This window comes from Sorex fumeus, unplaced genomic scaffold (assembly GCF_029834395.1).
Source record: "Sorex fumeus unplaced genomic scaffold, SorFum_2.1 ptg000006l, whole genome shotgun sequence".
In the NCBI taxonomy this organism is placed as follows: Eukaryota; Metazoa; Chordata; class Mammalia; order Eulipotyphla; family Soricidae; genus Sorex; species Sorex fumeus.
This window is the reverse complement of record NW_026606063.1, coordinates 21,956,969-21,970,452: the sequence shown is the minus strand read 5'-3', so window position 1 is coordinate 21,970,452 and position 13,484 is coordinate 21,956,969. Positions and strand designations below refer to the sequence as shown.

The window sequence follows — 13,484 nt, the reverse complement described above, 5'->3', positions numbered from 1 at the left end:
CTTTCAGGGATGGCCCTTGGAAGAATTACTTTGAAAAAGTTTAAGGATTAGAGATTTCACTTAGATTTACAGGGCCCTGAGTTCAATCTCTGAGAGGGCAAAAATAAGTCTGGTCAAAACTAACTAAAAGTTTGAATATTAAATGTAATTGAATATTGTAAACTTATCAAAATAAAAAAATAATAATCGATAAAAAAGTAAAAATTTTAAGTAGAGGCTGGAGAGATGGTACAGAGGTTTAAGCACTGGCCTTGAGTGCAACTGACCCCAGCTAGATCCCCAGCAGCACACATCGTCTCCTGAGCACCCCAGGAGTAGACCTCTGACCCAAATAGCCCTCCCAGGGAAAAAAGAATTCAGCTAAAAAAGTACCTTTAAGAAAAGTACCAAAAATACCATATGTCTGATGCTTGTAATTTCTAGAACTACTACAATATCTCCGATTGAATGAACATGCAGACTTGATCCTTATAAGCCAGTCGATACAGTGCTTATTAGTACTCCCATTTTAGAACTGGTAGAACTTGAACACAAAGTGAGGTTTAGATACTTGTCTAGTGCCCCAGCAACAAGTGACAAAACTGGTTCCAGGCTGCATGTAACTAACTAAACTGTAAGTCTGAAAGCTAACTTAGAAATGATTATAGAAAAAATGATGGACAGCTGAAATGCCTACACTCTCTCCATTAGTTTCGTTTGTTTGCTTTTGTCCGGGGCCACACGGGAGTGTAAGGGCCGACTCCTGGCTCTGCACTCAGGGGTCACTCCTGGGGGGCTGAGAGAGCCAGATGGGGTGCCAGGGCCAGCAGGTCAGCAGCGCGCAAGGCAAACATGCTATGGCTGCACTATCACTCCAGCCCCCACACTCTGTTCACTTAATGATTAATTTTACACACACACACACACACACACACACACACACACACACACACACATTAAAAGGAAACACACAGAATGATACATACCAATGCTTCTATATGGGCACTTTCTATATGGGACCATATTAAAAGGTACTTCTTTCACTATTCCTATCAGTTCATTAATTATAATTTCTCTAGTACCACTAGCCTTCAACTGATGAAAAACAGCAACCCCCGGAGTGCGGGTAAAGAGGGCTGCAAAGCAAAGCAGAGTGACAGAATGAGCTATGTACACCAACAGTAATAAAAATACTGGAACCATAAATCTTTAAATATCATTACTTTGTTTAGCCAGCATTAATGATGAATGCAAAAGCGGCTTAAGCCGAACACAGCAGTTGGGGCAGAAGACAAGGAACAGTATACAAATCCAGTTTCCAGTCTCCACATCCGGGAGGTTTCTGACAGCAATTCTAATAGGAAACTCCAAATCAATACATCAAGCGAGAGAGAGCTGTCAGGAAATGAAAGCCTTTCTTAAAAGGCTCCTCCGGTCAGGAATTCCTGTGAAGGGACAACAGGGCAGCTATTCCAACCCCAACAGCCAGCGTGCAAGCAGCACCAGCAAAACCACAGCTAATTGAGCACACAGGAAATTCCAGGCTCAATAATTCAGCAGCATTTTGGGGAACCGCATGAGAAATTTTTTGCATTACAACATTCTGATCGAATAAAACTGAAAATTATTAAAAATGTGGAGAGAAAGGAAGAAAAGGTGAAGAGTAGGTGCTGGGGGTGGAGGGGGGTTGAGAGTATGCTATAACGAATAACTTGGTCTAATAAGATATATATATATAAAAGGAAAAGTTTTACATAAGCTAGACTTTCCTGTGACTGAAAGTTTTTATGTAAAATGTTAAGTATGGAGGTCATAGAGAAAGTACAGTGGTTAAGGTGCTGCCAAGCTGAGTTCTAGCCCCAACACTGCGTGTGGTCCCAATCCCATGAGGTGCCAATTCCTAAGTACAGAAACAGAGTAAGCTCTGAGCACTCAGGTGTACCGTACACCCCCAATACCCTCCCAAATTATTTATATGTGTGTGTGTATATAAAATAAAATAAAATCTAAGTATTTCACAGAGAGCCAGTTAACTTTTTTAGGACATTTGAAAATAAATTAACAAAACTACTTATTTATTATTTGATTAATATGATTAACCTTCAGAGTTATCAAGTCTGAGCTCAAAAATTATATAAAGGGTATAAATGAATAGAATTTTCCAGGGATTTAACTGTCTCCTTACATGTACCTTATTAAAATGCTGTAGGATATTTATGGTTACATATAAGTCATTTCTAAAAATTATATTCACAGTAACAGTAATACTACCTCTTTCAACACTAATAATTTTACTGATAGAACTTAAATTGTTGTTTTTGGTTTACTAAAAACATTACAGTTTCTAATAAAACTATAATGGGACCCCCTATGACAGTCTAAGAATATTTCTACTGGCGCATACCTCCCAAGGTCCATCTAACTCCCAACACCAATGAGGAAACCTGCCAGGGGCCACACTACCTGGCAAGTACCAAAAACCTGATATTAAAAAGAGGAGAAAATCCTTTATGTGGGACTTAGATACACAGCAAGATAGCAACAAAGGCAAAGGGCATGACAGCGAGAGAACTAATCCACAGCACTGAATGGGTGGGAGATGGGAGTGCTGGAAGGAGGGTCACTGGGGTACTTGCGGGGAGGGAGACAGGGACACTGGTGAAGGATGTGGTATTGAAAGTTGTAGTGAAAAACTACCATTAACAATACGGTAAATGACCGTATTTCGAATGATTAAAAACAATTCATAAGTTTAAAAAAACAGAGGGGAGAATCACTTTGGTGAAGATACACCAAAAAATGGAGAGGTAAAAAGAAAAACCCCCTTCTCCAAAAGTGAAGATTTATTGAAACAAGAAAAATTAATGTGACTGCGCAGAAGCCAGCAACACATTTACACAATAACCAAGCTTCCTAATTCAATGAGGGCAGCAAGTAACAGAACATCTGCCACTCGGGAAGGTTCAGGACACAGCGAGAGGCCAGACAACCCTAATTCTCCATAGTTAAGTCAGAGAACTTGAGCAATACTAAGCTATGACTACTAACTTAACCAGGACTTCCTTTTATTCACACTTAGGGGAGAAAATATGCAAACTTAAACAATATTCTGCAAATTAATATCAGTTAAAAAAAATAAAATATCAGTTAAAAGTACTTCTGAATCTATGCAGTGCAACAAAATATATAATGAATTTTATATACCAAAACCTCTGACTTTCCCCTGTAATTCAAAACTTCTGATTTTGTTTCTATCAAATATCCTAAATATTCCTTTACTAAGGCTATTTTCTATCATAAATGTGAACTTAAGTTAAGAAAAAAAAAAGATTTGTGATGGAAGGTTTGCATAATTTTTTGTTTCCGCTAAAATTTCATTGTACTTCTTTTTATTAGCATTGCTTTTTGTGATAAGAACCTAAAATCTAGTCTTTTCATAACTCTGAAGTACATAATATTGTTGAGTATAATCTCAAGACATGCATAATAATGCATAATTATACATGCAAATTCATAGACCTGCTCTAGAAATTATTCATATTTTAACTTCAAGTTTATCCACTTTGAACAACATATCTATAATTCTCTTAATACCCAACGTATTCAAGTTTCTAGAATGTGCCTTTTGTACTTAAAAAATCAAGTTTCTCTTAAAACTTGATTTTGCAAGATTCTTCTTCATCAGCTAACACCTTCTTTGGTAATTATTGATCTTTCAAAAATAATTCCAGGTTCTTATTAGATTCTTAGCCACCAATGAAATAAATTTTTTTCCATGTGTTTTCTCTGTAGCACTTGCAAACTCTAACTTCATTTAACAAGGCCTTAATATGTTAAAATATATGCCAGGATGTCCAGCTATGCCAGCTCCTTCTTGCTACTTGTGTATGTACTACTTGAGTATTTAAAAAAAAAAAACTGTCATTGCCTTAAATAATGTTTTTTCTATTTAAAAACAAATCGTTTGAAAAATAGGGTAGAGAGTAGAATTCTTTTGCTATTAGGTTAAATGACCAAGGCTATACTGTCTGGTCTTGAATTGTTGTGAAAAGTGCTCAGGTTCCACTAGGACAACATCCAACTGTACTAGGGGATCATGGGGTGCCAGGAATTGAACCCGGAGCCTTGCATGGAGTCTTCCACTTGAGCCACACATGGGGCTGTGACACATCTGGCCATGGCACTTGTACAACTGGCCATCGTCGCATACATTCACTGCAGCACTTGCGCACACGTTGGCTGGCCACATACACTGAGCTGTGGTGCTCTCCCGTATGTTGATTGTAATGCGTGCTGAAGGTTGCACCCCCACTAGAGTGCGTACTTAAATTCAGCTGTAATACTTGCTGAGGGGCACAAAGTTTAGGTGCAGTGCACACACACCTTGACTCAGTGCATCAGAGATCACACATTCTCTCATCGATAAAAAGGCGCCAACTACAAGGTCATGCCGGACACATGTGGGCAACCCGTTTCAAACTCACTATCTTACACTTGCAAGGCAGGTAACCTTTTCCTTACTGAGTCATCCCACAGGGTCCTGAGAAAGCATTCTTTAGTTGAGGAAACCAAAATGCAACCTTATTAGTAAGCAAAAGCAAAAGAAATTAACCATGGAGCAACACTAAGTGAAGAAAACTTACCTTGCAATGGTAGGATCTTTACCCCAAATTCTTCGAGGCATCCAAGAGCCTGGATAAGATCTAGTTCCTCTTGAATGGCAGCTGGTCGGTCTGTCATCAATTGTAAGCAGCACCTAGGAAGAATGAAAAAGAAAAAGCAGGTTTGACCAAGTTCTATGTCTAAATACTTCAAGAACATGAACTTCAACACATACTATAAAAGACCTAACCTATGTCAAGCATTCTGCTGGATGCTTTCTGAGACCTTACTTAATCCTTATAGCAAGCTCATGAGATAAGTAAATAGCATCATTTGCTTTCAAGAAAGCCAAAATTGAAGCGCAGAGAGGTGAGTTATTTCCGAGGATTTCACTGATAGTGTATAAATGGCTCCTTGGTATATATGAAGCAAGATATGTTAAATATGAGCTTCGGGGGGTTTTACTGCTGACTCCAAAGGGAAAGGACAAAATTGGGATAATACGCAGTTAGTCTTCTAACAAAAAATGAGAGAATCTTGGTTTAGTCATAACCTTGTCTCCCAAAAGGAGAGAAAAAGGATTAACTGTAAGACTGCCTAAGGGATAGTCTTCTGATAGAAAAGGACCATCTCAGGTAGGTATCTAGGGCAACGGACCTGGGACTGTGTTGGCTCTTGCAAATTTACAGGATTTAAATTAGGTGAACGCTAATACTTACTGCTAATTCAAATGTAAAAAATGAAACCTCTTAGGCTGCAAATGACTTCAAATAGCAGGCAAGAAGCTTGCTTTGCACTCAGCCTTGTAGGTATTAGGAGGCCCTGTCTGATCCACAGCATCCTATGGTACCCCAGCACACTAGTATTTTAAAAAAAATAGCACTGCAGGATTTTTAAAGCAAACATATCAATTAAAACCAAGTATGTAAAATAGTCTATAGCTGTCACAAGAGAACTGAAACAAACCTATATGTGGTCAAAGGAAAATTTTCTATATGAACTGAAAATGATACGGGGGAGATACTGAAAACTATGTACATAATAAGGACTTTATTTGTGACTTAAGAAAAGATGCAACAATTGATGCAAGGAAGAATAATTATTATCTACTAGAGCCTTTTGATATATTGCTTCCTCAATTAAAAACATAGAGTAACAGATAAAAGGCTCGAGAATGACTCAGAGGGCTGCAGCATGTGCACCCCACACAAAGTGCCAGGTTCAACCCCCTCGAACAGCACTGCAGAATCCCACAGTACCACAGGGTGCCCTGAGCACCACCAGGAGTGACCCATGGCCTCTTCCAGTGTGGCCCCAAAGCCAAAAGCATTAAGTAAAACAAATGAATAAGTAAGCATTACAGGTGTATGCGTTATTTTCTGTATCCTCTATAATTGTGAACATTTTAATATACACAATTCAAAGGTCACAGTCTTTGTATCACATTATACATATATAACTGTAGCACTGGAGCACTGTCCTCCCTTTGTTCATTGATTTGCTCGAGCGGGCACCAGTAATGTCTCCATTGTGAGACTTGTTACTGTTTTTGGCATATCGATTACGCCACAGGGAGCTTGCCAGGCTCTACTGTGCGGGTGGGATACTCTCAGTAGCTTGCCAGGCTCTCCGAGAAGGATGGAGGAATCGAACCCAGGAAAGCTGCATGCAAGGCAAATGCCCTACCTGCTCTGCTATCGCTCCAGCCCATACATATATAATACCTTTTAAAATTAAGCTGTATTCACATATGCAACATCTTTTAAAAAATCAAAGTGAATACCTTGAGATTTTTAAATTTTAAAAAGATTTTAAAATTTAGGCATGTTCACCTTAATATAGGAAGCATATATGTGTATGTGTGTATGTGTGCGCGCGTGCGCACATATGCATGTGTGTGTGTGTGTTTATTTTTTAAATAATAACTGGGAATACCTGCCAAAGTGATTTAAGTCAAACACTATTTCCAGTTTCAAAAGCTATTCTACTTGAAATTTTCATCATCTGAAACAAAAAGGCAAACCCTTGTGAAACAAGAAAAAGGACTATTTTTAAACAAGTTTGTCAAGTTCAATAACATGGTCTAAGAAAACATGATTCTCTTTGCGTTAACACTGAGAGAAGAAAGTACGTGTAAGTTTTGTTGAAGTTAAAACAACAACTAGTGACTTTGTCGGGAAAATAAATCTAAACAGCTACCACAATCATTATACCCAATTACACTCCAAATGGGGTAAAGTTTTTTATGAAAAACATGAAACTTGGAGGTATGGTGCCACCAACAGGTCAATTTGTATCTGTGGGGTGAGTATATCAGCAACCTGATACCCCAAAATTGCCTTCAGGCTTCCTGATACCCCAAAATTGCCGCTGTGCGTTTGGCCAGACCCCAACACCTTGGGACCAAGTTTACCAAGAAAACAAAGTAAACAGACAAAAGTTAGGAATGCGGGAACCATGCCCATAAACCACCTCCGACTCAGTTATACAAGCTCATTTATTGGCCTCATTTCACAGACCCATAGATAAATCTTGAAAGAGATCAAAAGTCACAGTTAATCTCAGACCCACACATGGCTGAACAGACTGGGGTAAACTGGAAGGAGGGAGGGTTGGCCTGGTGCCTGCCCAAGCAGAGCCCCCAGCAGTCATTGCTTCCACAATTTAAAATTGCCACCATACCCAGGGCCTGACTCCACCATCTCAGGATGGACGTCACCAAGATATAACCTGCTGAAAATTTGGGTATTCGGGTTTTGTGACTGAAATCTCCAGGCTCTCTCAGAATTGGTTCTCCCCAACTCCCTGTACTTTTGGAGGCCTTGGCAGTCACATCCAAACCCCAAAACAGGCACGCAATTGAAAAGCTATTCCAGCCTTACCATCTTGGTAAAAATACCAAATGCCCTGAATAAACACCATGACCTCTTAGCACCTGTACTGTAAACCACAATGCACAGAAGGAAAAGGAGAGAGAAAGCAAGAAGGAAAGTGCCTCCCATAGAGGGAGGCTGAGGAAGGCAGGGGTCCAGGGGGGGTGTTGGTGGGGGAAAGGGGGACATTGGTGGTGGGAAAGGGATACTGGTAGAGGGATGGGTGCTGGATCATTGTATGACTAAAGCCCAGTTATGAACAGCTTTGTAATGATCTATCTCACGAATATTCAATTAAAAAAATTAAAAATAAGTAATGCGGAGTCCATGCCCAGTTCAATTAGGTTAATCAATGACTGAATAAATAGCAGTACTCCTACATTGTTTTTTAAAAAAAAAGTAAGAAAAAATAAAGAAAAAAATAGAAAAACATGAAACTCTTAAAGCAGTAAAGAAGAATATGAGCAGGGCTGTAGAGAGAGTAGAGCAGGCAGGGAGTTTGCCTTGCACTCAGCTCAATCCCTGGCAGCACCTAGTGCCTCCAAGTCTGCCAGGAGTGATCCCTGAGAGCAGAGCCAAGAGAAAGTCCCGAGCACTGCAGAGTGTGTGACCCCAACACACACACACACACACACACACACACACACACACACACACACACAGCAAAAACATAGAGAAGTATGGGAAACTGTAAGATAACATTGGTTTGTCCTTGCTCCCTTGCCGCAGAGAGCTTAGGTTTATAGGGTTACGCTCATCACCGTGCTCTAGAGGCACTCCCATTCCTGTGTGTTTATCTTTAACTTCTCTGTGCTCTGCTTCCCCTATTGGTTAATCACTTATATCCCCAAATCAGACCCTGTGACTTGTAAGGTCAGATCCTTCTAAGGACTCTGGATTTTGTAAGTGAAATATTGCTCTTCTCTTTCCCTCATGTCCTTTGCATAGTTTACTTTAGAGCAATGTCCTTTTTGTTCAGACACAGAAATTTACTCCTGGGCAACTGTCATATTCACTGAACTTAAGCCTCAGTTGCCCTCAGTTCCTAGCAACCAAAAAGCAGGGTCCCGACAAAGGGACTGGATGTACCCAGGGAAAGCTATAAGCTAGCTACCCTGGCATCAAAACAGGAAGGACCAAGCACCATAAAACTTATAATAAGAACACGATCATGGACAAATTCTGTCATGACCCAAAGAGAAGTGACTGGACAAGGATCCTGCTGGGGTTAGGAGGGACGAACCTGGCCTGAGGACTGTAGTCTGAGATATATATCAAGATGTCCCCAGGAGAGCTACCCTTTAAGCGTTAAAGTATCTCTTACTGTGTCCATACAAAATGACTAGAAAGATTATTGGGAAGTAAATTTAAGATGACTCTTTAAATGTATAAGGACTAAGAAGTGGAGAAATAAGCCTTTAGATGAAATTCTGCCCTTGAAAATGCAAATGTTCACAAGGCAGAATTAGAAAGATTGACAGTTTAAAGAAGTGGCACTTTGGTGTCCTGTTAATAGGAAATAAACTGGTATCACTTAGCAGCACATATCAAAATTATGTGTTTCTCTACTGATCCTGCAATACCACTCTGTACTGTATAAATGAAAGTAACAACTGTAACCAGTTCACAAACTAAATATGTAGCCAGTTCCATACATAGTTTTTACAATAGCCCAAGGAAGTAAGCCTACTACGCTGTTTTACAGATGAGGATGATAACTGGCCCACAGTCACATAGGAGTTAGCTGGATTCGCACACAGGCATCTATCTCATCCTCACTCTCTGTTGCTTCTCAAACAATGAAAACAGTCTGGAAACTCAGAAGCAATCAAAGGCAGTTCAGAAAGGGCTGAATGAATGCAACAATTCAGCACAATGCTTGAAGGCATAAGACAATATTCAGGGGCTGCATACAATGGCATGTCTACAGGAGAAAAGCACATATGGTACCTCACTCTTACAAAACTGTACATGAGTATTAATGCAAAACAACTAGTCAGAGAATGATTTGGTCCAAAACATCTCATTTATTTAAATAAAGAATAAATGATTCACTGTCAAATAAAATGCAAAGACTCTGTAGCTCTGCAGGTTGTTAATAAAAGATCTAAGATTACAGGATAAAATTAGAATAATGTGTTGGGAAATGGAACACAGTACAAAAAAGCTACCAAATAATTCACAAGGTTAGAGTCACCTTGTACTAAAGGTGTCTCCAACTTTCTTCTGTTTTGTTGATCAAAAAGTATAAATTCAAAAGTTGCAAGAAAATGCCAGATTCTCAAAAAAAAACTGCCTTAAAACAAGGATGAAAATTATTTCTGTAAATTTTGGGAATAAGCACAGCTCTGAGCAAGAAAATGCAAAACAGGTTTTAGAACAAAGATCTCAGGCTAAGGAAAAGAGGACAGAACAGACCCAATTCTGAACTGAAGGAGAAATACTATTGGAGGACAAACCACAAGAGAGTTTGGAAACAGTGGTCAAACACACAAGCATCCTGGCTTATGACCAAGATGGAATCCAAAGTCAGTTTTTAGTTTCTAGAATACAGAACAAGTAAGATTATCATTTTGAGGTTCTGAAGATTCATTGGTACGGAGGAGATACATTTATATACTTGAGCCTTCTTTAAAGTAAAATGGTTTTCTTTAGAGAAATATGAAGGGAAGGAGAGAGGGGACAGAGGGAGAGAGACAGAGAGAACATGGGCTTCTTCAAAGAGAACAAAACCAAGAGTCCAGATCTCAGGTCCAGATGCAGGCTAATCTCCAAGGACGAGAACGCACCAAAACTTACTGAACAAAATGCACTGGGTTCTTAACTTAATACCTATTAACTTTAAAACACCATTAAATAATAAAGAAATTCTTGAAAGACTCAGTAGAGTGTTATGTATCTAAAATATTGAGAATTTAAGATTATGAACATTATCTTCCTTTCCTTTGTTATGTTAAACATTAGCAACAGACTAAAATATTAGTACAACAGGCCATGAAAGGAACTGACATCTAAAGAGTCTAAAAAGTTCTACTGGAAGGGAATTTTGAGTTTTAATCATCTAATTAAGTGCTCCATCCCTAAACAGAGTGGAAGTCATCTATATAAAAGATAAAAAAAATCATCTAAATATGGTGAAATTTTTTCAAATCTTTGAAATCTGCTCTCTGGATATCACAGGAATCTCTCCCAACAGAAGAGAAGTTCTACCTTATTGGTACCAAGAAAGACAGAGGAAAAGCATGCTGGAGAAACAAGGTCACCAGAAAGCGATTAGGTTATCCCTAATAAAATTGCTCCCTTTCTGTATTGTAGCAATAGATAACTACATCCACTGAAAATTACCAATCTGCATTTGTGATATTCTGGGGTGAAAAAATAATAAAACAACAGAACCGTCTGTCCTGACTTCCCACCTCCCTCTTATGGAGGACAATGGAATCCCGCTACCTGGCCAGATCCATGCAGCTGTCAGTGAGGCTCGTGGACGAATTGAAGTATTCTCTGCTGGAAGCCAACACTAAGTCGATACTCTTTTCGTAACTGACCCTGTACTGGGTTTTCCCTTTATGGACTCCACTAGGAGGAGGATTTATTGAACCATCACTGCAGTGCATCATCTGTCCAGCCAGGTGGATATTTTCAAGGCGACTGGAACAAAGAAGGCTTTCTGTAAAGATCTGGGGAAAAGAAGAAATTGGAATTAATGTTTGATGAGCAAGAATTCAGTTCTCAACACAAAGAAAACCTCTGGTAATCATAAGAGATTAAAAGGCCATCTACCCTAGAGGCAGAGATAGGATACAATTTGTAAAAGTACTAAATAACAATGAATTGTATACTACAGGATGGTAATTTCTAGATTTACAGATTTCACCTCAATTGTTTTGTCTCATACCCATCTGTGCTCAGGGCTTGCTCTGGGCTATGTTCTCAGGGCAGTGCTCTGAGAGCCAAATGTAGTTCCTGCGATCACAGCCAGGGTCAGCCATATGCAAGGCAAATAAATACGTTATCCAAGTATTTACCCTAAAAAACACCCTATGTATTTTTAAGGGTAACAAAACGTAATGGACAAAATTCAGTAGGGAATTACAATGTTAAAAGGTACTAAAATAATATTTTAAAATATTTGCAGGAGTACATTAACCTCATTTAAACTATTTCAAACGATTACAGTTTCCTTGAAGAAGAGCAACTAATGAAGTTATTAAAATAGCAAAGCCTAATACAGAGTTAAATACAACAAAAAACTATTAAATTTATCAAGCTGTTATAATTACATAGGAATAGTCAAAATGTTTGCTGCAAATTTCCAGTCAGAATCAAAAACAGAAAAATACAAAAGAAAAACCATTTTAACTTAGAAACACTATTTTAGATAACATAATGACAATTAGGTTTGAACCCATGTGCATATTTATTATTTTCTTCTTGAAATTGTATTTCAACTTTCCCTCAAGAAGCAAAAGGAGAAGTGAATGACATTTGTATGAGATGCGAAACTGTCATCATCAATATAAACTTTGCACACATTTCAGCAATTAAAAAAGACAAATAAAGAACAATTTAAGGATCACGGAGATAGCTCAAAGGTTTGGCAAAGAGCTGGAGCTCATATTTTGCATGCAGGAGCCCTGAGCTCAATTCCAGACACCACATGGTCAGCTCCAGAGACACCAGAAGCAGCTTATGAGTACCATACTGGGAGTAGTGCTTAAACACTGTTAAAGTACAGTCCTCTGGGAGTGATAGCACAGCAGATAGGGCGTTTGCATTGCACACGGCCAACCCGGGTTCAATTCCCAGCATCCCATATGGTCCCCTAAGTACCGCCAGGAGTAATTCCTGAGTGCAGAACCAGGAGGAACCCCTGTGCATCACCAAGTGAGACACAAAAACCAAAATAAAAATTACAGTCCTCAAACCAATACATGTGTGCATGCATATATGAGTGTATGTGTATATATGCATCTATATATACATATGTGTGTATATATATGTATATACATTTATATATAAAACAAAACAATTCATTTCATTAAAGTCTACATTGGTATTCTTCTGTTAAAGTCACCTAAATTAAAACACCAACCAATTTCAATAAATAAAGAATACTTTTTCTAAATCTCATTTTATACATTGGGTCATACTTTGTGATACCAGAGCAAACCAACATGAGAAACATTATATATAATCCTTTGTCTAGCTTATTTAAGAGGAAAATTCAAGTGGGATCTTAATTTCATACTGTATGTTGTTAAAAAGTAATGTGGTGGCAATATTCCTATCGTCCAAGTTTCTGACTTTATTCTCCAGGGGTCGACTCTTAGTCAATTAATAACCATTTCCCAAGTAAACAACTTATATCCCAAACATTATATTGAGCACTGGAGAATATGAGGGTAAATATAATATGACAACAACTACCTAGGAGCTCATGACTAAGCAGAAAAAACATTCACATGAACAAGTAAACTGCATTTGTGTTTTCATATGCCTTGTTCTACAAAAAATTCTATGAGACCAAGGAAGACATCCTAAAGGCATAACTGAGTCCTGAAATTATCTTTTTGGATAATTTCCAATAAGGCACTTTCAAATAAAGGAAAGAGAAATGCATTCCAAATAAAGAAAACAATACATGCAAACTCACAAAACCTTGGGCAAGCAGAGTGGACAGAAGAATCCTGATAGTTAATGGCATGCTGCTGGAACACAGGGCATGGTAGAAAATGGCAAAGGTGAGAATTGACAGGAAGCAGAAGGACCTATGGCTTTCCAAGCAGTATAGATTCTTTTTCCAAGAAGTATGAATGCTCTCTGCTTTTGATATGCAATAAGCAGCAAAATTTAAGCAGGTCTATTTTAGAAAAATAATCTGGCCCAGGGTAAATTAGGAAGAGACGCAAAAGAAAAGGGACAAGCTAATATTGTTGTGATTCAACAGGGATGAATTTAGGACAGATCTGAAGACTTTTCACAGGAGTTTGAAATAAGTCTTACTGATCACAAGAGCTATGGAAAGTA

At 38.6% G+C, this 13,484-nt stretch overlaps 1 protein-coding gene across 1 annotated transcript in view; it reads right to left on the bottom strand.

Moving 5' to 3' along the window:
- NBAS (NBAS subunit of NRZ tethering complex) overlaps positions 1-13,484 on the bottom strand; it is a 389,024-nt gene that overhangs the window by 186,306 nt on the left and 189,234 nt on the right. The window contains exons 30-31 of the mRNA XM_056124489.1: positions 10,905-11,134; positions 4,623-4,735 (exon numbers count right to left, since the gene is read on the bottom strand). Coding sequence (XP_055980464.1) covers positions 4,623-4,735; positions 10,905-11,134 — 343 coding nt within the window. The remainder of the gene's footprint in view (positions 1-4,622; positions 4,736-10,904; positions 11,135-13,484) is intronic.